The sequence below is a fragment of the Microcaecilia unicolor genome, chromosome 1 (genome assembly GCF_901765095.1).
Source record: "Microcaecilia unicolor chromosome 1, aMicUni1.1, whole genome shotgun sequence".
Taxonomy (NCBI): Eukaryota; Metazoa; Chordata; class Amphibia; order Gymnophiona; family Siphonopidae; genus Microcaecilia; species Microcaecilia unicolor.
In genome coordinates, this window is record NC_044031.1 from 501,425,354 (window position 1) to 501,451,794 (window position 26,441).

Consider the following 26,441-nt stretch of genomic DNA (forward strand, 5'->3'; position numbering starts at 1 on the left):
ACTGCGCTTACTAAAGTCTCCAATGACCTATTACTGGCTAAATCCAGAGGTCAATATTCCATCCTCATTCTTCTTGATCTTTCCGCTGCTTTTGACACTGTCGATCACAGCATACTTCTTGATACCCTGTCCTCACTTGGATTCCAGGGCTCTGTCCTTTCCTGGTTCTCTCCCTCCGCACCTTTAGTGTTCACTCTGGTGGATCCTCTTCTACTTCTATCCCTCTGCCTGTCGGCGTACCTCAGGGTTCTGTTCTTGGTCCCCTCCTCTTTTCTATCTACACTTCTTCCCTTGGTTCATTAATCTCATCCCATGGCTTTTCCTACCATCTCTATGCTGATGACTCCCAAATCTACCTTTCTACCCCTGATATCTCACCTTGCATCCAAACCAAAGTTTCAGCGTGCTTGTCTGACATTGGTGCCTGGATGTCTCAACGCCACCTGAAATTAAATATGACCAAAACCGAGCTTCTCATTTCCCCCCCCCAAACCCACCTCCCCACTCCCCCCGTTTTCTATTTCTGTTGATGGCTCTCTCATTCTCCCTGTCTCCTCAGCTCGAAACCTTGGGGTCATCTTTGACTCTTCTCTCTCCTTCTCTGCTCATATCCAGCAGACCACCAAGACCTGTCGTTTCTTTCTTTACAACATCCGTAAAATCCGCCCCTTTCTTTCCGAGCACTCTACCAAAACCCTCATCCACACCCTTGTCACCTCTCGTTTAGACTACTGCAATCTGCTTCTTGCTGGCCTCCCACTTAGTCACCTCTCCCCTCTCCAGTCGGTTCAAAACTCTGCTGCCCGTCTCATCTTCCGCCAGGGTCGCTTTACTCATACTACCCCTCTCCTCAAGACCCTTCACTGGCTCCCTATCCGTTTTCGCATCCTGTTCAAACTTCTACTAACCTATAAATGTACTCACTCTGCTGCTCCCCAGTATCTCTCCACACTCGTCCTTCCCTACACCCCTTCCCGTGCACTCCGCTCCATGGATAAATCCTTCTTATCTGTTCCCTTCTCCACTACTACCAACTCCAGACTTCGCGCCTTCTGTCTCGCTGCACCCTACGCCTGGAATAAACTTCCTGAGCCCCTACGTCTTGCCCCATCCTTGGCCACCTTTAAATCTAGACTGAAAGGCCACCTCTTTAACATTGCTTTTGACTCGTAACCACTTGTAACCACTCGCCTCCACCTACCCTCCTCTCTTCCTTCCCGTTCACATTAATTGATTTGATTTGCTTACTTTATTTATTTTTTGTCTATTAGATTGTAAGCTCTTTGAGCAGGGACTGTCTTTCTTCTATGTTTGTGCAGCGCTGCGTATGCCTTGTAGCGCTATAGAAATGCTAAATAGTAGTAGTAGTAGTAATAATGCTGCTGCCGCTGCTATAGAGGAGCTGCAGCAGCAACGGCTTAGGTGACTGGAAGGGAGGTGAAGAAAGTTGATTTTTTTTCCCTAGGCAAATAGTTGATACACACTGTTCAAAGTTTTCTTGCCTTCACTACAAAAGGCAAAGGCTAATTCTTTAAGTTCATCTGTGTGAGCAGAAATAGATTTTATTTGTTTTATTCCAAGGTAAACAATCTGAAGAAAAAAAAATTAGATGAGCATAGCCACCCTCATGATGGAAAGAAGACCAATTCTTGTTGCCAGTACAAGTGCTAGCTAGCTAGATGAGGTAAAAATACTGATTTCAGACAAAACAAGTTTTTTAACTTGATGCTCAAAACTCTGGTGCTGTATGGATCAGCGCTGGAAAAATAACACTGGAGCAATGCGGCAAAATAACTTCCTAATGTTCAACGCAGATGATAGGTAAATATAGGTGCACTGTTATCAATGAGCATTATTAGGAAGTAAAGGGGGAGGATTGTGCTCATGCCCAGTGGAGCAGGGAGCGGGACAGAATTTGCATTGTTTAGCCAACTACAGAGGTAATATTGACAGCCAATGAGATGCACACTTACATAGAGACTTTCCCATAACTTTCACCTAGGTGGCAGGGAAAGGGGGAAGGTAGGTTTGGGTGGTGGAGAGACAGAGGCTTTCTTGGAGGAGTTCAACTGACATTCCTGCAGGGACACCGTGAAGTCATCCCGCTTATTCCAGAGTGTCATGATGGAACTTGAAATAGCCAAGGAACTTCTTGTTTGGCATCAAGGGGGTCAGGCCACATCGGATCAAAAGGGAACTGGTCCAGCTGGACGCATTTTTTTTTTTAAATTACATTTGTACCCCCGCACTTTCCCACTCATGGCAGGCTCAATGCGGCAGGCAATGGAGGGTTAAGTGACTTGCCCAGAGTCACAAGGAGCTGCCTGTGCTGGGAATCGAACTCAGTTCCTCAGTTCCCCAGGACCAAAGTCTGCCACCCTAACCACTAGGCCACTCCTCCACTCCCATTTGGACACCCTAACGCTAGCTCTGAGCTGGCATAGGGTTTCCAGCGGTGGAGTGCCCTTATTCAAGTGTGCTGTTCTTTGAGCATTGGAGGGAATAGGAAATGACTCCATTTACATTGTTTTTACTACATTAACATGTGATTAGCAGTGATCGTTGTCAAGCTCGTTTGCTGCGGTAAGGGCCTCTGAGAATTATGCAGTGGTAAGTGCGGGCTCTAGTCTGGTGCTAATGACCTCTAGTTCCTGCATTTGCTTCTGAGTATCGGGCCCTTAGTGATGGTCACCTAAGGGAAGCTAGTTATGGAATTTAAACCACTGAATCCTAGGTTTCACATTAGTTTGCATTTGTGAGTGTACAAGAGTTAGTTCCTTTCTTGTTTCACTTTCAAATCATCATTGGCTGCCTGAGAACCTTTCAGGTTTTTGTGCTGGAACTGGTTTTGCTATTGTGGATCATGCTGTTTGTGTGTGTGTGTGTGTGTAGAGAGAGAGAGAAAAAACCCTCTTTTGTCACTGTTTTTGAGGGTTAGAGATACTTTGCTTTTAATACTTCATCTGGTTCAGAAAGCAAGGCAATCACGCTTAAGAGAAACAAGTGGGGAATGCATGTGCATCGATTAAGGCTGCATTAATAAAGTGGAAGTTAGAAGGCAGATCTGATGCATAGTTGGCTCCTGAGGAAGATGCGAAACAAGGCACCTCGAGCTGTGGAACTTTGAACTGCTATGCCACATATAGAGAAGTACTGGGTTCAGTATATTTTGAATTGATTTTGATATTAATTTCAGTGGGCTACTTAATGTTCACGGAGAGATTTAATTATGAGATTTAAAGTCCAAGGATGTTGTTGACGCATTTGATGTGCAGCAGCGATTTAAATTCCTAAACAGGTGGGTCTGTTTTTGGGCCTCTATTGCATGCATGGCTTTGAACTAATGAGTACTATTGCGCTGGTGACTGAGGATTTTCTTTCCCATTTAGCATAACACTGGCTGGTGTTTTACTCTACTTTGTAAGGTTTCCTCTCTTTTTGTTAAGGTTGTAACTATTGGGTTTTGGGGAGTGTTACTTGATTTCATGCATCTGCAAAGTATTGCATACATCTGGTACCACTAATATAAACAAGTTGTACACATTTTTACAATAACTGTAAAAATATAAAATATTAGGGCAAAGTATAAAGGACTGAAAAGCGTAAAACCAGAAAGGACTGTAATGGATGAAGTTTGTCTAATTTCTGGCTGTGTGCCTGCTTGTGCAGTTGTGATCATCACACGGTGTGGTTTGATTATAGGAAGCAAAACAGAGGGCAGGCACACTAAACTGAAAGGACTGGATTTCAAAAATGTTCACTTTATTAAAATGGAGTCCCTAAAGAGAGAGCTGGCAGGATGTGAGGAGATGAGGGGCATGGAAAAGACAGTGCATCAAGCTGAAATGAACTATAAAGGAAACAGATACAAATTTTCCAAACAAGTAGCTGAAAAAATGAAGGCAAAAGAGGTAACATTCACAAAATACAGAAAAATGCAAGAACACCATAAAAGAACACTCAAAGTTCTGATGGTTTTCTTAAAGATTTATTTAATAGATCCTTGGAGGTGGGAGAGGCTCTACGGGATTAGAGAGAGGGGTGATATGGTCCCTCTTCCCCAAAGTGGTGACAGAAAATGTGGGAAACTACAGACTGGTAAGACATACCTTGGTGTTTGGAAAAGTAGTGGAGTTGCTGCTGAAGGAAGAAATAGTGAACTTTCTAGAATAATGGGTTGCAACATCTGAGGCAACATGATTATTTTATTGTGCAAGTTTAATATACAATATAACATGCTGCAGTGAGGGTCGTTATGGGGCTGTTGAGATGTGAGCATATCACTCCTGCTTTGAAGCATCTGCACTGGCTGCCTATGCAATATAGGATTCATTTTAAGATCTTGTATTTTCTCCATCAGTTTGTGTCTGCCAAGATTGCATGGTATTTTTGGTCTGTGATCAAGTTGTTAATATTTGCATGGGGGTTAAGATCTGACTTCGCAAAATAAACTGGCAACTGACTCATTATAAGCACTCACTATGCTTGTACACGGGTAGCAGCCTTTTTTGGTTGCAGGTCCTGGATTTTGGAATGCCCTGCCCCAGCTATCTACGTTACTGTACTAGTACAGGACATTTTAAGAAGTTTCTGAAGACACTTATATTTTTCAGGCCTTTTAAAATCTTGTGGCGAGACTTTTTAAAGTTTCTGGTTGCTTGGGAAACAGTGGGTATTGTTGTTTGTTTTATATGTGAATTTGTGAATGTTATATTGTTACCCGCTTAGGCAGGATATACATTTTATAAATATGTATAATCATGAGAAGGATAACAAAATTCCATCCAACATCGCAGGGAAACACAAATCAAAAATTATTCTAAAGTCCACATAATGGAGAAGAGAGTGAGAGAAAAATAAAAAGGAAAGCATAATCAAATGGAATTAACATCCAACCCCCCCCCCCCCCCCCCATTAGCCCAAATCATTAATACTCTATACTTAAATCTTTATTTTTTTCTCCTGTTCCAAACACATTTTTCAAATATATATATTGTTTCCCTTGCAAGCGTTTAACACACCTGCATGGAAAATGCAGAAAAAAGGTGCCTTTAATGGCTAATGCCCTGGGCTTCAGAGTTAGAGAAAGAGGAAATAGAGAGAAGGGGGTGGGGGGAGCAAAGAGAAGAGAAACAATGGTGATCATGAAAGGAGGGAAGGGAGGAGATAGTGCCCATGTAGGGGAGGGTAAGGGATGGGATGTGATGGTGCCCATGGTGGGGATGGTAGAATAAGGGAGGGGGTGATTTAGTGCCCATGGAGGGAAGGGAAAGGAGGAGATGGTGCGCTGAGTCATACGATTGAAACTTTTAATCGATGTACAGCCCTAAAAAAACATATTCAAGGCATCCACTTTTGGTGCTTAATTGTTTAATTGTCACACATCTCTCTATGCACAAGCTTATAGAATTGCCTTTCACATGCTTGAAGAAATTGTTTTGTTTTAAGGAAACTGGAATCAGATATTGGTTGAATGTTTAGGATCAATAAAAAAATATATAAATTATGTGTACATGTTTTCTTTGTGACTATAGTCACCAGTGCATCCACCTTAGGAAGTGTGAGTTTCTCTAATCTGGAGGAAGAGGATAAAGCTTGAACATAGAACAAACTACTTTGACTTGCATCCAGGGTAGCTCATTGTGTAGAAATAATCTCCTGCATGGCCTTGTGGACAGAGAATGCCATGGACAGCTGCTTAGATCCTGCCAAAATAGGATCTTGATGAGAAGAGGGCACTTGGCCTGAAGAAGAGATTTTAAGAATTTCTAACACTTTAGTGATTAATTTAGTAAGCACTTCTGTATGAAAGAGACCACTGTAGGATCTTCATCCTGTTCTCCAGGAATTTCACCTTTCTCCAAAATGTCACTCAGACCCAAGGTTCCAAATCCAGAGAGGGAGCTACAGCAGAGCATTTACTTGGAAGGACAGTCCATTTCCTAATCCCTAAACTCTGTGTTTGGCACATGCTACTGAGGTACCTGGAGGCACCTGAGCCCTCTTGAATTAGTGAGTCTTACATAGCCAGGGTGGGCCTTCACTGGTGGGGGACTCTGGACTTGATGCTGATCTGCCTGCTTTGGATTATCCTAGGCTTGAAGCAGGCTTAACTTATTTGGTGGACACTTGTGCTTTGGGCTTTGGCGAAGAAAATGGCATTAGTGGTAGCTCAGGAATTGGTCAATGGATGCTTCCAACTCTAGGCTCTTTAGAGTAAACTATTGTTTGATGAGGACCTGGAAAAATTGGTGAAAGATTTGTGACTTTAAAAAAAACTTTTTTTTGAATGCTCCGGCAGTAAAATTCTACCTGCTTTGTTAGCCTTTGTCACTTGGATCCTGAAGCAGCATAGCTTAATTAAGCTGGAGCGAAACGCTGGCCATCATCTGTCTGGGGTTACCTAAAGTGAGATATGTGACTGCAGTTCCATGATCTGTGACTTGCAAGATAGATGACTGTATGTAAACCAAGTACTTTACTTGTAAGCTTCAAGCTGATTTATTGTGAAGAGCTAATCTGAATTGAACATGTTTAGTGTCTACAAAATATATTGAGTAAGTTTTGTGCCCACAAAATATATAATTATATTACTCTGAAGCTTGAAGCTTTGCACACGTTTGGAAACACTACTTTTTGCACGTTATTGCATTTCCTGAAGATGAATATGGAAGGACACAAGAAGGGTTTTTTAGCCGATGATGAGGAACAGATCTTATTGACCAAAGTATAGGTCATTTTGATCAATGGTAGTTCTCTAGACCTGTTGGTTAGGAGCTCCTTGAGACTTTTTCGTTCCATTCAAGATACGTTCTGTGTTCTCACATACAGTTACTTGCCAGTACTGTGGGCCACCTATGTGATTTGTAGTTATATATTTTTTTTACAATGTCAGGAGATGCAAACTTCAGTTGCAAAATTTAACGAGCTCCTGAGCCTAGAGTTTGTATGCATTGGACTACATAGAGGTTCTAGGAGCAATGGCTGCAACCCTGGATGTGCCGTGGTTAAGATCACATGAGACCATTCCAGCAATCTCTGCTGAGTCTGCTTCCCACCTCTCAGTGAAATCCAGTATGACCTCTCTGGCTAAACTAGAGTGGATTTGTGGTGTCCTCCGAAGCCAGTTTGTTCTGCTGGAGAGCTCATTGTCTTCATCATATGACACAGGTCAAATAGACCTCCACCGAGGCATTGTGGTCAATTGCTGTTTGCAGAGCTCTACTCTCATTTGCCAACCTGATTGAGAAGAAATTGATGAGTCCTATCCAACAATATAATGGCAGTGTCTTTTATATCAACAGACAAGGAGAATGAGGAGCGACCCATTTTCTTTTCCAAGGGACAGAAAATCATTTGGCAATGTTGGTAGCATACAATGTGGGTGTATTGAATCAACAGGCAGATTACCTCAGCAGGAGTTCCCTAGATCCAAGAGAATGGGAACTTTCACCCTCATATTGTCAACATGGGGTCTTTCCTTTCTGAATCTGAGACAATGAAGTGCAATTGCTTGTTTCAGAGGGCACCTGCAGAATTATTCTTTAGCAGCTCATCTTGATCAATTTTTAAAGGGAGTCCATCGGTGGAAATCTCCTTATCAGCCAGTTTCTCAAAGTGGAATCTTGTTTTGGTCCATAAAGCAGTGCATAAAGTATCTTTTGAGCCCCTTAGGGTTGCAGCTGTAAAGGTTCTAACCCTAAAGGATCTAACCCTAACCCAAACAGTAATGGAATTCAAACATGCGTGAGATAAACACAAAGGAATCCTATTTTGAAGGAATGGATCCACAGAATCTTAGCGGAGATTGTGGTAACGCTGGTAATTAGGAAACAAAACCGGTGCTGGGCAGACTTCTATGGTCTTACACCCTGGTTGTGACTGAATAGATAGGGATGGACTGGAGTGTAAATTTTAAGGGACTTCAGCGTTTATTTATTTTATTTTATTTCCATTTAGCTCACACCTTTTTCAGTAGTAGCTCAAGGTGAGTTACATTCAGGTACACTGGATATTTCTCTGTCCCAGGAGGGCTCACAATCTTGGTTTGTACCTGAGGCAATGGAGGGTTAAGTGACTTGCCCAAGATCACAAGGTGCAGCAGTGGGATTTGAACCGGCCACCTCTGGACTGCAAGACCGGTGCTCTAACCACTAGGCCACTCCTCCATTTTAGCTTCAGAACTTAGTACAAGAAGAGTGCTGGGCACACTTCTACGGTCTGTGCCTGAGAATGGTAAGGACAAATCAAACTTATAACACTACCTTTGTCAGAATTCATTTTTATGTTTCAAATTTATATATTTTAAAGCTTATTTTATTTCTTTCTAACTACATTTGTTTTTAACTTTTTAGTTCTTAAATATTTATAAATTTTTCACTTTTTCACTGTGTACTATTTATTGCAAATTTTAATGTTTTTAATAGACCTTCTATGTAGGCATTCTGCTGAAATGCGGCCCATGTTGGGTCCTTCAATAAACTTTAGATGCCAATCTATCTTTGAAGAAGGCTCATTGTGGGTTTTTTGCATCTTTACCAGTTTCTTGTACCTTGAATTCCTTTTCCTGCTTGTTTGTACATGTTTTAATCCATATTCCTGTGTTCCTATTCAGATATGAGCAGACCAGGTTTTGTATGATGATTCAAAATTGTCACTCTGTGGTCCTAACTGTTGGGCAGCCAAACGTAGCAATATATTTGGCAAAAAATTCTGAATGTTTATAAGCAGTTATACCACAGAATTCACTCTTTTGCTGAAGTTGCAGTAGGCACTGTGAATTTGTGATGTCACACACAAATTATATACATCTGTTTTCAAATCTAGCCACATTTTAAATTTTAAATTCTATGTTCACATGTATTGTGCATACTGATAAGTATAGTCGTTTTCATCTTACTGAAAGTTACCATTTATGTGTAAATTTCTAACTTGCTGAACATAAATTACGGAACTTATAGTACATAGTAAGAATAAAGTCTTAATATATTAGCTTCTACTGGGGAAGCTTTTAGAGCAGCAGTTCAATATCTGAATGCAAAATACTCATTTGAACAATTTGCATTTCAGTAATAAGCCTGATTCAGAAACAAGTGCTTCAAAGAAAAAGGCCAACAAGGGGAAATTAGAAGGTTCTGAGCATTCAGATTTAGAGAAGACGCCACCAGCTTCTCCTGAAGAAGAAGATGACCAGGGAATTCAGGTAAAGCTATTCTTTCCAGACATTCAAGCTTGACCATTAAGATGCCATAACCTAAGTTTTTACAGGAAACACAAATATGCCGTTTTAGTCCTCTATGTTACGTGTTTTAAGTATTTGCTGGTTAAAGACAATCAAAAGGAAAAGTATTATGGTTTGCCTGTTTTAATTTTTCTGTTTCTCAGTATTTTTGTTTTTCATTTACCACATATCTCTTGTGCTACTTCTAACCTTGTATTCCTAGTACTGTTAGGTGCCTGGGTCAGGATACCACATAGAAACCTAAATAATAAAACAAATCTGTATTCTTAGGAATGAATGTTCGCTGTACACGGTTGACCTCATTAGTGACCCACTTCATTCTCAATATTTTGCTTTGAAAACAATTTCCCATCTCCACTGTCCCAGTTTTCCCTCACAGTAGACTAAATTTATTTACTTTTTAGTCCAGTACTAGGTTGTATTAATTTTCTGTGCAGAATTTTACTTTTGATACTAATGTTCTACAAATCCTCATGGTACAGGTCTGAGTTAGATTTGCAAGTTTAGAAATTATCATATGCTAAATGTTTATATTAGCATTTTTGTAGTGTTGTGTCACCAGAAACAAATGTTTTTTCTTTTTCATACTGGTATTTAATAGCAAACTCCTTCCTTTCTTCTTTCCATTACACCTCTAAATATAAGTGGTTTGTAGCTAACTTAGGGCTTCTTTTACAAAGCCACACTAACATGGTTTACTAAAAAACCGCCCTTAAATTGTGGTCCTATTGTGTCTTTGTTTTGAGATACTTAGAGGTTGTAGCTGCTTCATTACTTTTTGTGATGAATTTGTGTAAATGAAACAATTTCTGATATTCTGTTTACAAGCCTGAAAGCTATCAAAGTGTGCACATTCAGGTACTCTAGGTAATTTTCTATCCCTGGATGGCTTACAATTTAAATTTGTATGTGAGGGTTAAGTGGCTTGGCCAAGATTACAAGGAACTACAGTGGGATTTTAACTAGGCTCCCCTGGGTCTCAGTCAGCTGCTGTAACCATTAGGCGGCTACTCCACTCCATGTGCCTGGTAGCACCGAGGACAGGATCCTACTACCATTGCTTTCACCAGTGTTTCCGAAGTCTGTTCCTGGAGTACCCCTTGCCAGTCAGGTTTTAGGATATCCATAGTGAATATGCATGAAAGATTTGCATATAATGGAGGAAGTGTATGCAAATCAAGTTTATGCATATTCATTGTAGATATCCTGAAAACCTGACTGGACTTGGGAAACATGGGCTTACACCATTTGGCTTGTTCTGGAATAGAATAGTTGTAATTGAGATAATGAACTCTTCCTTGCTGCATTTCCAAAGAACATTTTCTGCACTTCTAAAACTAAAATAAAAAAAATAGTTGTGTGATGGTTCAGCAGGTTGAGCTTTGATCTTATAAAGAATGTTGATTTAAAACTTCCAGAAGAGACGCTCCAGCAGGCAGGTTAAGAGAAAGCGCTACACTGAAGATTTGGAGTTCAAGATTTCTGATGAGGAAGCAGATGATACAGATGCTGTTGGAAGAGAATCCCCTTCTAATATGTCACAGTCGGAGCAGCAGGTTAGTTCCTTCTAAACATACCTCCCCACAAAAAAGCCTATCATACTTGAATTAGTATGTGCTCCTTACACAGAATGCATACACTTCACAACAATGTGCATTAAAACATAAACCTTGGCTTATAACCCCCCCCCCACCAAAAAAAAAAAAATCTACATTAATCAATATGACTTATTTTTGTGGAGTAGACAGATTCTATACAGGGTATTCTCCCAAATTGCTCCCAAGAATTAAATCCTCTACTTTAATAAACCACTTACAAACTTTCCTTCTGCTGTTCAATGCTGTAAGAACTCCGGTATGAGATTACGGTCCTATAATACACAGTGGAGTACACACTATTCTTTATGCAAGGTAAATTACAAAACAGTTTTTGCAAAACTTGTATGTAGTGTTGTACGAATGATTAATTATTTCCTGTTTTTCTATTTTTTCTGGAGTATTTCTCCTAACTCATAATCAAACGTGCAAGTGCATTTTTTTTTTTTTTACTTGGCATATGTCAGTTTTCTCCATGTTAAGCTTGGTCACCCATTGTGTGATTTCCTATAGCTAAATGGGTTTGTTTGTAAAACAGTAATAGTGGGGTATGCTTACTTGTGACTTTGATTAAAAAGTTGTTTCTTGTTAGCAGCTGTGTCGCATGAAGTTATTTTCCTTAAGTGAATGGATGTTGTGGGATTTGCTACCAGGTCCTGGCTTTAGGGAATGGAGAAAGAGAAGGCCTGCTTTGAGAAGCTTGTCATTATCCAACAAAGGTTGTTGCCCTTCAGCCTGGATGCATCGGTGATCCCCAGATTCTGTACTACACTATCCTGCTTATTTTTGAAAGAGAAAAACGCCTATATTTCGACCCAAATCGGGAGATGGGCGTTTTTCTCGCAAAGGCGCCCAAATTGGTATAATCGAAAGCCGATTTTGGGCATTTCCAACTGCACTCCGTCGCGGAAACGAATAAAGTTGACGGGGGCGTGTTGGAGGCGTGGTGAAGGCGGGACTGGGGCGTGGTTATCAGCCGAGGAGAGATAGGCGTCTTTAGCTGATAATCGAAAAAAAAGGTGTGTGTGCCGTGATTTTGGGTCACATTTTTGGACCCTTTTTTTTCCACGAACAAGTCCCAAAAAAGTGCCCCAACTGCCCAGATGACCACTGGAGGGAATCAGGGATGACCTCCCCGGACTCCCCCAGTGGTCAGTAAACCCCTCCCACAAAAAAAAAAAACACTTTAAAAACTTTTTTTCCAGCCTCTATGCCAGCCTCAAATGCCGTACCCATCTCCATGACAGCAGAATGTGTTCTATTCTGTGACAGTCTTTCCCTGGGTCAGATGTGGCTCTCGGGTGCACTACAGGGTCACATCAGCATTGCATTGTGGTGGGTATAGGGTATTGGGTCCGTGATTTCATTAGATTGTGTTAGTCTCACGATGTTGGTAGTTGGTAGGCTCTTCTCCCATGGTGCTTTTCCCCCTGCCTACTGGGTTAGAGTGTGTCCAGTTTTGTTTCCGGTAGTCCATGAGGTAGTGGCAATTTTTGTAAGCCAGTTTTAGATCCCTTCCATGTGTTAGCCACGTTAGAGAACTTAGTTCTTACCTTGAATGTGGCTAAAAGAGAGCATTGTACAGCATTCTGCCAGCTCTGACCTACTGCTAATCTCAGTACCAGGGAGACTCGTTGCCAGTGGGGCACAACCTCTGATCTGCAGTTAACTGTGAGTAAACGTGCTTATTCCAACAAAGGACGTTTTCGGAGAGATTAGTCTTCAGGTGTAAACTGGTGTGCCAAAGTTATACAGCAGCAACAAGTCCTAGAGACCTGCGTGTATGAAGGTCCCTGGAGCACTTTTAGTGGGTACCGCAGTGCACTTCAGCCAGGTGGACCCAGGCCCATCCCCCCTTACCTGTAACACTTGTGCTGGTAAATGAGAGGCCTCCAAAACCCACTGTACCCACATGTAGGTGCCCCCTTCACCCCTAAGAGCTATGGTAGTGTTGTACATTTGTGGGTAGTGGGTTTGGGGGGAGGGGGGTTGGGAGCTCAGCACCCGTGGTAAGGGAGCTATGCATATGGGAGCTTTTTCTGAAGTCCACCGCACTGACCTAGGGTGCCCAGTTGGTGTCCTGGCATATCAGGGGGGCCAGTGTACTATGAATCCTGGCCCCTCCCACGACCAAATGGCTCGGATTAGGACGTTTTTGAGCTGGGCGTTTTTAGTTTCCATTATCGCTAAAAAAAAACAAAGGCCCAGCTCAAAAACGTCCATTTTTTTGAAAATATGCTTCGGCCCTCCCCTTCACGGACCCGTTCTCGGAGATAAACACCCATGGAAATAGGTGTTTCTGTTCGATTATGCCCCTCCACGTATTATGATTAGTTAAAAGGTAGAAGGATTGAAATTCTGTGTGTAAAGGGGAAAAGGATAGTGATAGGACTGTACTACCATCCACCTGGCCAGGATGAACAGAGGATGTAGAAATGCTATCAGAAATTAGGGAGGCTAATGAACTGGGCAATACGATATGTGATTTCAATTACCTTGATATTAACTGGATAAATGTAACATTGGGGCATGCTAGGGACTTAAATTCCAGGAGCCAAAAAGAGAAGGAAAAATTCTAGACCTAGTCCTTAGTGGAGTGCATGATCTGGTGCAGGAGGTAACATAAAATGTAACTGCTGGGGCCGCTTGATAACAGTGATTATGATCAGATTTGATATCGGCTTTGGAGTAAGTACACACAGGAAATCCAATACGTTAGTGTTTAACTTACAAAAAGAAGGCTATGATAAAATGAGAACAGCAATGAAAAAAATCTTGAACAGCTGCGAAGGTCAAAAATTTACATCACGTGTGGATGCTGTTCAAAAATACCATCCTGGAAGCCCAAGTCAAATATATTCTGTCTATTAAGGAAGGAAGAAAGACCAAGCAACAGCTGGCATGGTTAAATAAGGTGAAGGAAGCTGTGAGAGCTAAAAGAAAATCCTTCAGAAAATGGAAGAAGGAATCGACTGAAAATAATAAGAATCAGCATAAGGAATAGGAAGTGAAATGTAAAGCGCTGATAAGGAAGGCAAAGAGGGACTTTGAAAAAAAGATTGAGTTGGAGGCAAAAACACATAATAGAATTTTTTTTAGATATATTAAAAGCAAAAAGCCGACAAAAATATTGGTTGGACTGCTAGATGACAGAGGGGTAAAAGGGGCAATCAGGGAAGACAAAGCCATAGCAGACAGATTAAACAAGTTCTTGTTTAATCTGTCTTCACCGAGGAAGAGTTGGGAGAGATACTGGTGCCAGAAAAGATATTCGAAGCTGATGAGTCAGAGAAACTGAATGAAATACCTATAAACCTGGAGAATGTAATGGCGCAATTTTACAAATTGAAGAGTAGCAAATCGCCTGGACTGGATGGTATTCATCCCAGAGTACTGCTAGAATTGAAAAATGAACTTATGAAAATATTGTTAGTAATTTATCGTTAAAATCAAACATGGTACCGGAAGATTGGAAGGCAGCCAATGTAACACCGATTTTTAAAAAAGGTTCCAGAGGAGATCTGGAAAATTATAGACCTGTGAGCCTGACGTTGATGAGGCAAAATAGTAGAGACTATTTTAAAGAACAAAATTACAGAGCATATTCAAAAGCATGGATTAATGTGACAAAGCCAACATGGATTTAATGAAGGGAAACTTGTCTCATCAATCTATTACATTTCTTTGAAGGGGCGAACAAACGTAGATAAAGGTGAGCAGGTCGATATTGTGTATCTGGATTTTCAAAAGGCGTTTGACAAAGTACCTCATGAAAGACTCCAGAGGAAATTGGAGAGTCATAGGATAGGTAGTATCCTATTGTGGATTAAAAACTGGTTAAGAGAGAGAGAGTAGGGTTAAATGCCTAGTATTCTCAGTGGCGTTGCACAGGGATCTGTGCTTGCACCACTGCTTTTTAACATATTTATAAATGATCTAGGGATGGGAGTAACTAGTAAGGTAATTAAATTTGCTGACAGTTCAAAGTTGTTAAATCGCAAGAGGATTATAAAAATTACAAGAGGACCTTACGAGACTGGGAGACTGGGCATCTAAATGGCAGATGATGTTTAATGTGAGCAAGTGCAAAGTGATACATGTGGGAAAGTGAAACCCAAATTATAGCTACGTAATGCAAAGTTCCCACATTAGGAGTCACCGACCAGGAAAGGGATCTAGGTGTCATGGTTGATGATACGTTGAAACCCTTTACTCAGTGTGCAGCGGTGGCCAATAAAGCAAATAGAATGTTAGGTATTATTAGGAAAGGAATGGAAAATAATGTTGTTATGCCTTTGTATTGGTCTATGGTGCGACCGCACCTCAAATTTTGTGTTCATTTCAGGTCACCGCATCTCAGAAAAGATATAGTGTAATTAGAAAAGGTACAGAGAAGAGCAATGAAAATGATAAAGGGGATGGGGTCACTTCAGTATGAGGAAAGGCTAGAGCGTCTAGGGCTCTTCAGCTTAGAGAAAAGACAGCTGAGGTGAGTGAGATATGATAGAGGTCTATAAAATAATGAGTGGATTGTAATGGGTAGATGTGAGTCGCTTGTTTACTCATTCCAAAAACATAGGATTAGGGGGCACACAATGAAGCTACAAAGTAATAAATTTAAAACGAATCAGAGAAAATATGTTTTTCACTCAGTGTGTAATTAAACTCTGGAATTCGTTGCCAGAGAATATAGTAAAAGCAGCTTAGCGGGGTTTAAAAAAAGGTTTAGATGGCTTCCTATAGGAAAAGTCCATAGACCGTTATTAAAATGGACTTGGGGAAAATCCACTTTTTATTTCTATGATAAGCAGCATAAAATGTATTGTACTTGTGACCTGGATTGGCCACTTTTGGAAACAGGATCCTGGGCTTGATGGAACTTCGGTCTGTCCCAGTATGGCAATACTTCTGTACTATGTAGAATATCCCCCACCCTCCTTATACCCTTGGAATGCCACAACCTGAATATTTTTCTATCAATCACAGAAGTAAAGTTCAAATTTCCCACTATAGGTAATAGAGGGGAGGAGAAACACTTACATCATGTATGCACACAAAGCTTGTGAGTGTGAGATCCAGAATCCAGATCAGATATCTTCACATGCAATAAGTAAGAATTTGACAATGGAGATAAAAGGGCTCTTTCCAACAGAAAAGGAGTAAAATGAGAAATCTCCAGTCCCGTATATAAGGCAATCCACATGCCAGCTTATACTTCTGAATATCCAAGAGCCCAAAGCCCCCTTTATCCTTAGTTAACATTAACACTTTGAGCAACAATTTCACTCTTCCCTCCCCACAAAAATATTCAAAGTGCCCTATTCAACTTCTGGAGATCTTTCCACTTCAGCCATAGTTGTAAAATCTGCAAAAGATACAGCCATCTAGGGACTATTAACATGTTATATAAGAAGACCCTCTCAGAAAGCGCTAATGGTAATGCTCCCCATATTAGAAGCTTATTAGGCATTATCTGAATACCATCCCAGTGCTATGCTTTATATAAGCGAGCGGTGCTCAGTGAATACAACTTTGCTTGGGAATTAATGTATGGCTTTTATTTTGCTCAAACTAATAGGTACACAAATTAATTAACAAATGTAATTAAGGTCTGATTAAAGAAATATGTATAAATTTACAATCGCTGTGTTTCAGTAAGATTCTATGTTTAATGTTTCCATACAGAGTAAATACCACATATTTACTCTAGCTTATTCCCAGTTTGGTTAATGGACTTAGACTTTGCTAGTTGTTAGGCCAGTACTGTTCCAAAAAGTCTGATTTTAAAACAGAATTTCACTATAGCAGCATTTCTGATGGATGTTCATTCTGAATAGGAATGTCTCACCTTTTCCTATGTACTAATCCTTATTTAGATCTGTAACTAGAGTGAAATTGAGGGATCTCATTATAATACCAATATAAAGTAACTACCTATTTGCTTTTAATTCTTTATTCTTATCTCTCCCACCGTACCTTCAGAGTACACTCTCATGGATCTTCCTTTACCCCCATCCCGATCTCTGTTGGAGTTCCTCAAGGGTCTGTCCTTGGACCCCTTCTCTTCTCAATCTACACCTCTTCCCTGGGCTCCCTGATCTCATCTCATGGTTTCCAATATCATCTCTATGCTGATGACTCCCAGCTCTATCTCTCCACACCAGACATCACTGCGGAAACCCAGGCCAAAGTATCGGCCTGCTTATCTGACATTGCTGCCTGGATGTCCAACCGCCACCTGAAACTGAACATGGCCAAGACCGAGCTCATTGCCTTTCCACCCAAACCCACTTCTCCTCTCCCTCCACTCTCTATCTGTCGATAACACCCTAAAACTCCCCGTCTCATCTGCCCGCAACCTCGGAGTCATCTTCGACTCCTCCCTCTCCTTCTCTGTGCATATCCAACAGACAGCCAAGACCTGCCACTTCTTTCTTTATTACATCAGCAAAATTCACCCCTTCCTCTCTGAGCACACCACCTGAACTCTCATCCACTGCCTCATTACCTCTCGACTACTGTAACCTACTCCTCACTGGCCTCCCACTTAGCCATCTATTCCCCCTTCAATCCGTTCAGAACTCTGCTGCGCGTCTTACCTTCTGGCTGGACCGTTATACTCATACCACCCCTCTCCTCAAATCACTTCACTGGCTTCCGATCAGGTACCGCATACGGTTCAAGCTTCTCCTACTAACCTACAAATGCACTCGATCTGCAGCCCCTCATTACCTCTCTACCCTCATCTCCCCTTACATTCCTACCCGAAACCTCCGCTCACAGGACAAATCCCTCCTCTCATACCCTTCTCCACCACCGCCAACTCCAGGCTCCGCCCTTTCTGCCTCGCCTCTCCCTATGCTTGGAATAAACTCCCTGAGCCCATACGCCAAGCCCCTTCCCTACCCATCTTCAAATCCCTACTCAAAACCCACCTCTTCAATGTTGCATTCGGCACCTAACCATTATACCTCTATTCAAGAAATCTAGACTGCCCCAACTTGACATTTCGTCCTTTAGATTGTAAGCTCCTTTGAGCAGGGGCTATCCTTATTTGTAAAACTGTACAGCGTTACGTAACCCGAGTAGCACTTTAGAAATGTTTAGTAGTAGTATTCATATCAAACTATCCTATATAATAAAACGCACCTCCAACATTCTGAAGCCGAGAAAGTGAAGCCTTGAAGCATTCCTGCAACGTTCCGGAACTACGTTTCATCAGTTGAGGAGATGGAGCCTTACAAGAGCGCACAGGAGGAGAAAGAGGGAGAAGGGAGGGGGGCCTGCAACTCAGAGGGGAGGAGAGAGAAGTAGGGGACCATGGAACTGGGAGCCCCACACACACTCACTCTCTCTCTCACATACACTCTCTCTCACACACACTATCTCTCTCTCACATACACTATTGAGCCTGCAAATAGGTGGAAAAATGTGGGATACAAATTCAATAAATTAAAATCTCTCTCTCGCACACATACACTCTCTCTCTCACACACTCTCTCTCTCTGACACAAACACACACACACACACTCTTGTCTGCCTCTCTCTCACTCATTCGCTCTCACACACACTTGCTCTCTCACACACACACTCTCTCTCTCAAACATACACACTCCGAGGAAAACCTTGCTAGTGCCCGTTTCATTTGTGTCAGAAATGGGCCTGTTATACTAGTACATGTATAAAATCCACTGTTGTTGCTACATTTGAAAGCTGGAGTGTTTAGAAAACATCCGGCTGAAGACTCCAGATGCATGCCATTGTGGCCGAAACACGACTTGTGTCGAGTCATTGGATGTTTGAATACATTTTCCGCATAATTTGAACATCGTCTAGCTTCATTTTTGGTGTTGCCTTCACTGTGTTTGACTAATTTAATTTAGTTTCTTGCAACCCTGCTATTCCAACTTTACATCTTTTTAGAGTTTGCAAAATTTTTGCCCTCTTCACTGGTGAGTTAACACTTGCCACATTCTGTGATGGTATTCTCACAGAATATTTTATGGTGTTACTAGCCATAAGAGACCAGGAACCCAAAGCCTCGCACAGCAGTTTTAATAAATCGCAAAGATAAACCACTGCCCCCAGTAGCATGTGCTGCTAATATCGACTCCTATGTCCACATAAGAAAGAGTTTCCCCATGTCATGTAACATAAACCCCCCCCCCCCACAATATTCAAAACATTAAAGAAAAAAAAAAAAACACCCCCTCCCTCAACAAACTCCTCAGTTCCCTTTAATAACCAGTCCCACTTCTCATCTCCTCTGGTTGTTCTGTGCGATTAGTTGCTCCCCTCAATGACCCCTCGCTGAAGCCACCCTTTCGTAAGACCGCTTTAATAAACGGTGTCCTTTCTCAGCTATATAAGTAAAACAGTTGCAAAGGAACACGAGATAACTAACTTAGCAGATGATCAAAAGCCCCACACTGTTCCAAACAGCGCTCTAAAAATAGTGCTGAAGCACCGCGAGGCGTTATTGGACCTATGATCAGAGAGAATGACATGCAAATTTAAACACGCAATCATCTCTGATCATAGGGTAAAAGTGCAAGAGGATTGCACTCAGGCACAATCCTCTTGCACTTGTTTGACATGTCTAGTCTAGTCAAAAGCCCAGACCTGTCAAAACACAGGGGCTTGGAGGTCCATGGGACCACCAGACCCCAACTACCCCTGCCCCGAGTTAGACAAAATGGGGGCCGGAGGTCCAGCGGACCTCCAGTCCCCCCCCCCCCCGACAGGTTCAGGGAGGGCTGGAGATCCAGTGTGTCTCCAGCCCCCCCCCCTAACCCCCCCACCCAGCATTTCTGAAATGTCCCTGGTGGCCCAGTGGGTGACCGATGACCCAGCCCCTTCCCCCCAGCGACAGGGGGGCTGGAGGTCCAGGGGACTTCCGGTCCCCCCGACACAATTCAGGGAGGGCTGGAGATCCGGGAGGTAGCCTGCCTCCCTCCTCTTCCTTTGCCGCCTGCAAAATGGCACCGCCCAGCTCTGCCCAGCGTATCCTGGGATGCGCCCGGTGGGGCTTCACACCATATAAGGGAGAAACTCCCTTATATGTTGTGAAGCCCCGCCCAGCGCATCCTAGGATACACTGGGCAGGGCTGGGCGCCATTTTGCAGGCGATGTCGAAGGAAGAGGAGGGAGTCAGGCTACTTCCCTCCTCCAACTCTAGGTAGGTGGATTGGGGAATTAACAGTGGCCCGCTGGACCACCAGGGACCCCTTGCTAATGTTGGGGGGGGGGGGGGGGCTCCAGCCCTCCCTGAACTGTCGGGGGGGGGGGGCCAGGGGGACTGGAGGTCTGCCAGACCTCCAGCCCCCCTGTCGCGGGGGGGGGGGGGGGGGGTCGGGTCGTCGTTCACCCACTGGGCCGCCAGGGACTTTTTAGAAATGCTGGGGGAGTATCGGGAGGGGGGGGGGGCTGGAGACTCACCGGATCTCCAGCCCTCGCTAAACCTGAGTCAGGGAGGGGAGGTCAGGGGGACCAGAGGTCCGCCAGACCTCCAGCCCCCTGTCGCTGGGAGGGGAGGGTCATCGGTTCCTGGGGGGTTGCTTCGTTGGGGGGAATGGGGGCCTGCTAGCATGCAAATGTGTGCTGGACAGGGCACACCATTCCTCACCAATGGTCTGCAAATCCCAACGCCAGCTTGGAGCTGGCGTAGGGTTTACCACAGTCAGCAAGCCAATCTTTCACGCTGGTGGCTAATCATTGGGGATGAATAATTTTAGCATGCATTTGCATGTTATTTGTGCTAAGAGCTCTGTTTTGCATGCATTTGCATGCTAGTTGCGTTCAGAGCCCATGAGCTGAATTCTGTCTTTAGTTCCAGCACAGCTCAATTCTGGTCACATTTCAAGCGAGATTCCATATGAATTGTCAAATGGCTGCACGTTAGTCACATTGAGAGATGGTAATGAAAACAGCATGTACACCAGAGAGACAAGCAGAGAAAAAAATGCTGCTGAAAGCTCCGTATATTTTGCCAAGCAGCCATACCTTCTCAAAACATGTCTAGCGCTCAACTGTGCCGTTTCTTCCAAGTTAAGTATCCTGCAGTCAGTGGCCCTTCATCTAATTGTAAACCATTGAGAAATTTGTGGTTGAGCTTCAGCTCTGGTCGCAAACAAATTTGTCTTATCCTTGTGCAGTACTCTGAAATAATGCTGGAAATTGCGGCATGAATCTTACGTTACGCTCCACCAACTGCTTACAAATATCTGCATATCCTCAACGTAATGTTGCAATGTGTGTAGATTAATCTTGGAAGATCAGTACACAATGGTTTGATATGTAAGTCTTTAATCTTTCTGTAGTTCCTCATCAGGTGATCCTTTATTGCGAAATTGAGATCCCTAGTGAATCATACCTTTCAGTCTAGAGGCACCCTCCAAAAATCTGCCCATGTGGTATGCCCACTCAGTGCACATTGGGGCTAACTGGGAGTTCTTTAGCAGTTCTGCAGATAGCCATTTTCCCATGAAGCCCAAGAGCTCTCCATCCTTCAGGGTTTTAGGTAAGCCAACAAGTCTGTTTCACCATGACCTGTTTTCCTGGACATCTAATTTCTTTTTGCAGCTTTCCACCTCTGTTCACAGTTTAGTAAGTTCTTCCACTACATCTTTCAAACAATTCTCAAACTTGCCAACTTTGCTCTCGACTTCAATGACTCTCCCATTAAATTCTGTAACAGTGTGTGATGCCTGAAAATTCTCATTATAAGTGTATTGATCCTGGTACTAAGAGCCAAGATTACAGCTTCAGTAAGTTGCTGCAGTAAAGCTTCATTTACCATCTTGGTCATCATTCTGAGGTTCTTGCATCTTGGAGTCCCCCATGGTGGAGGACTTAGACTTTTCTTTGTCCTTTTTTAACTGATTTTGTGGACATATCTGCACAGCCTTTATGAACAAACTTGTCCATAGACTGTAAGGTTTGTGCTGGACGGGTCCATTTTATTATTTAGGAGCAGAAGTTAGATTGATGTGATCAGGAAAAACACTGGCTCACTGCATTTCATGACGCCCTTTAGCTACTTTTTAAAACAAAACAAAGTGCAAAACAGCAGCAGAAAAGGCCATCAAAATTAAACTGTATAAATCGGAGGCTGAAAACTGGATTTCAAATGCTGGGGGATTTGGATCTGAATTAATTCTTTTCAATCTGTGTGTGTGTCTGTGACTCTTTCTGATTTGAAGGGATGGTAGTGCCCAAAGATTCTGTGTTTGGAAAGAATAATGAAATAAAACAAAGTATGAGCAGACTGTATGAAACCAAATAGATCCCATCATCAACAGATTTCAAAGGATGAGTTTTAGTTCAACAACAAGGTGCCATTGTTGTATGTCAGTGGATATTGCCGTCCTTCACCACCACTGGTTGACAGTACTCACAGGAAGCATTAAAACTATATAGTTCAGTCAATAGATATCACAGTAGAATTTACAACAAAGTAAATGAAATGCATATCTGAATCATTAAGAGGAAACCTAGCAGTGATAGGGTGTGGTATCACAAGGTTGTGGGGGGGGGGGGGGGGAGGGGGGGGGAGGTTGCATGGTGGTGAAAGCATGCAGTGCATACCTCATGGAATTATTTCTAATACCTCTTTCTGTGTGTGTGTGTCAGAAGAGCACAGCATGGAAGAGGGAGAGAGGCAGTCTGAAAGGAGCAATTTCCTAACTGCTCTTTCATTGTATTCGTTTTCTGTACTGCAGAAGCTGGAACTCCTCCCCCTGTAGAAACTCATTGGACCATTTGTAGGGGGAGCTTATTTCTGTAGAACACCCCAATCCAACCGGGCTCATTTTGAACTCTTAAACAGGTTTTATCCCAGGTCAAATTCATTCTCATTCCGTTAAATTTTCAGTGTTTTGCACTAGATAGATCAATTCTTGACGTATAATTTATTTCTAACATTTGTTGGTTTGGAAAGAATAAAAAGAAACAATTAGTTAATTGTTTCTTTGCTCTGGTTTAGGAATGGGCAAACTGGATTGGTAGCTAAACGTGATTCACTCTGGCCTGAATTATTTAATATGGAGAAAATAGCATGTTTTCCTAGCAGAAAAAAAAATTTCTCCAAATATTTGAGTCTCCAGTTTCTCTCTCACATCCTGGACAGATGCTATTTTGAAATAAAAAAAAAAAACCTTAAAAGATTCTAAAAGATGTTGTTCAAAACTGATAGAGGTCCCTATAGATCAGAAGAAATTATTTAATGTGAGTAATGCAGTTGATAACTTTAGTTCTTCACCAAGTACTGCTACATGGTAATATAGTAAATGACAGCAGATAAAGACCAGTCTGCCCAACAGGATAAGCTCATTTTACATGGTATGCAATATTTTATATGTATACCCGAGTTTGATTTGTCCTTGCCATTCTCAGGGCACAGACCGTAGAAGTCTTCCCAGCACTGTTCTTGTACTAAATGTTCTGAAGCCAATGTCGAAGCCCCTTAAAATTTACACTCTCAGGGGGGAAGTGACGTCACCGGAGAGCATGGCTGCCTAACTTCTGTGCTCCCGAGTACCCGAGGTGCAAAGAGCGCTACCCGGCACTTACAATAAGCAAGGAGGGCAAAGAAAACGGCGCCACTTAAGAACGAGGAGCGGAGGAGGCCAGAGACGTCCATGCAAAGGCGGCCTATGCCGCTAAACCTGTCAAAATTCGCGTATAAGAAAGGCGCGACGAAATCCAACATGGCGGCCAGAGCGAACGAAGAAATGGCGGAGCGAATGGATGCGGAATTGCAACCATCGGGAGACATGTTCGCATCGCAGACCCAGGGAGAGCCTGAGGGGGCCGGACTGCCGGAGCTATGCGCTTGGATCCAGGAAATCCGATCGGATCTAAAAGCCATGAGGTCAGAGCTGGCGACGCTGGGGGCTGACCTGAGAGGGGAGATAGCTGAGCTCGGACACCGGGTGGAGGAGGCGGAAGGCCGAATAGATGACCATTCGGAGTCCCTGGGCTCCCTTGAGAGGCAGATCGCAGATGAGCGAATAGGGCAGCAGCTTCTCTCTGAAAAACTGGAGGATCTGGAAAATAGGAGCAGGCGCCATAACATCCGCATTCGGGGCTTGCCGGAGGTTTCAAAGTATCAAAATAGTGAGCAAGTGGTCCAGCAAATTGCCAGCGATGTTCTAGCGAACACGGAGGATCCGATTCCACCAGAAAAAATAAACTTGGACAGAGCACATCGGGCCCTGGGGGCTAATAGAAAGAACTTACCAAAAGATATTATAGCATGCTTCCAGGACTTCAAAGTGAAAGAGCGAGTCATGGCAGCGGCAAGACAAATAAAGGATTATAAATGGGACACTAATAGAGTGGAAATATACCAGGACTTGGCGGCTGCCACCCTGAAGAGAAGGGCTGAGTTGAAGCCGGTAACGGCAAAGTTGCGAGAACTGGATATTCGTTATCGCTGGAGATATCCGTTTGGACTAGCATTCTACAAGGATGGGAAACAGCACATGGTCAAAACCTTGGCAGAGGCGCAGAGAATACTGCAGGGAGACTATCAGATAGATACACCCTCGGCAGCGGAGCGCCCATCGATGGCAGCGGATCCCAGGACCCACCCCAGATGGCAAAGAGTGGGTCAGAGTCGACTACAGCGCCAGAAGTCAGCGGGACGCCTCACCTGACTTTGCATGGCAACAATGGGAGATAAGATCCCACTTGTTTAACAGGATGCGCCCTTGTGGCGAGTTTACCAGGTGCCGTGGACTTGGAGAGCGGCAAGCTGGCCTGGTCGAAAGTTATTGTTGGTTATAAGGTGCAGTAGGGTAATATAGAACATTGGTTTAAACAGGGAGCAAGATAAGAGTTAAGTTAAAGATATTAATAGCTAAAAATGTGAAGGGGTACTAGTGAGTTACAACACCTCCGTGTTGCACCATCCAGAATATGGTAAAGGTGCTAAGGTTTTGGGGGAGGGAAGGGGAGACTAGGGGGGGAGGGAGAAGGAAAGGAGCGGAGGAGGGGAGGGGGGGGGGAGGGAAGAAGGGTGGGAGAGATGGGTGGCTAATATTGAGATATGCTATAATGATGCTCATAACTGAAGAAGTTGACTATATATACAATGCTTAAATGTGTGACTATAAATGTGCGGGGCTTGAATACTCCGCAAAAACGGAAGCAGGTATTTAGGGAAATGCAACGCCAGCAAGCCGATGTAATGTTTCTCCAGGAGACCCACCTTAGAAAAGTCCATGAATACTTAATGAATAATAAGCAGTACCCATATATAAGATGTGCATCAGCCACAGAGGTTCAGAAAAAGAGGGGAGTTTTGATAGCTCTATCCCGGTCCCTACCCTGGCAGGTGCATACAACGGTCAGGGATACAGCGGGCAGATATATATTGATGGTGGTCTCCCTTGATAAGGAATATTACACACTGGTATGTGCATATGCACCCAATGAGAATCAGAGGATATTTATGCAGGAACTGGAGAGGATTTTACAAAAGCATGCTAAAGGTCATTTGGTGATAGGGGGCGACATGAACTTGACACTGGACCCGAAGCTAGATAACTCAGGGGGGGTGGCAAAATACGCGCAGGGAGATAGAGTAGCCTTCCAGTCCTGGCTGGCAAGGTGGGGGCTGACTGACTTATGGAGAGATACGCATGGGACTGAAAAAGATTTTACCCATTATGCCCCCCTCCACAAAACCTACTCGAGAATTGACTATTGGCTGGGCGATGCGATGGTGAGGAGGCAGGTTGAAAGGGTGAATATCGAGCCCTGTAGTTGGTCGGATCACTCTCTGGTGGTGCTAACGCTGAGGATGGGAAGAAGGCCTATAGGCCGTCCCCATTGGAGGCTAAACGAAGCCTTACTCCTAGAGCCACAGAATATAGCTGAATTGGAAAAGTACATAAAGGAATATATAGAGCTTAATGATAATGAAGAAGCCCATCCGACCAGTATTTGGGAGGGAATGAAAGCGGTATTAAGGGGTCAGATAATAGCATGGCAGGCACACATCGTCAGGGATCATAGGGGGAAGGAGGATGCAGTTAGAAATAACATGGAGGCCAGTGAAAGAAAGCATAAAGAGGATCCGTCCGACACGCAAAAATTGCAGGAAGTGCAGCAACTCCGAGCACAGCTTAATGATCTCCAGATGACGGAGATAGCAGGGCAGCTTCAGCGGGTTCGGCAGGAGCATTTTGAATTTGGAAATAGGGCTGGCCGGCTATTAGCAAATAAATTGAAAAAGCAAACCCAAAGAAATTATATTGCAGGGGTATATAATGCATCAGGTCAGTTAGTAAACAGCACAGAAGAGATACAGGAAGTGTTTCGGGATTATTATGGCCAACTATATAAGTCGGACCTGAGGGGCACAAGGGAAGAGATTGCACAATATCTACAGGGGATACAAATGCCAGGCCTATCGGAGAAGGAGGTAGAGGAGTTGTCCTCCCCCATAACGCTTGAGGAGATAGAAAGGGCAATCGCGAGTTTGCCAAATAATAAGGCGCCTGGGCCTGACGGATTCCCAGCGAGCTTCTATAAGCTGTTCTCCAAGTGGTTAGCACCATTACTGTTAAAAGCAGTCACAGCATTTGACAACATGGGGG

At 43.2% G+C, this 26,441-nt stretch overlaps 1 protein-coding gene across 1 annotated transcript in view; it reads left to right on the forward strand.

Annotated features, from left to right (window-relative positions):
* CHD7 (chromodomain helicase DNA binding protein 7) overlaps positions 1 to 26,441 on the forward strand; it is a 504,651-nt gene that overhangs the window by 215,461 nt on the left and 262,749 nt on the right. The window contains 2 exon segments of the mRNA XM_030214843.1: positions 9,070 to 9,202; positions 10,660 to 10,797. Coding sequence (XP_030070703.1) covers positions 9,070 to 9,202; positions 10,660 to 10,797 — 271 coding nt within the window.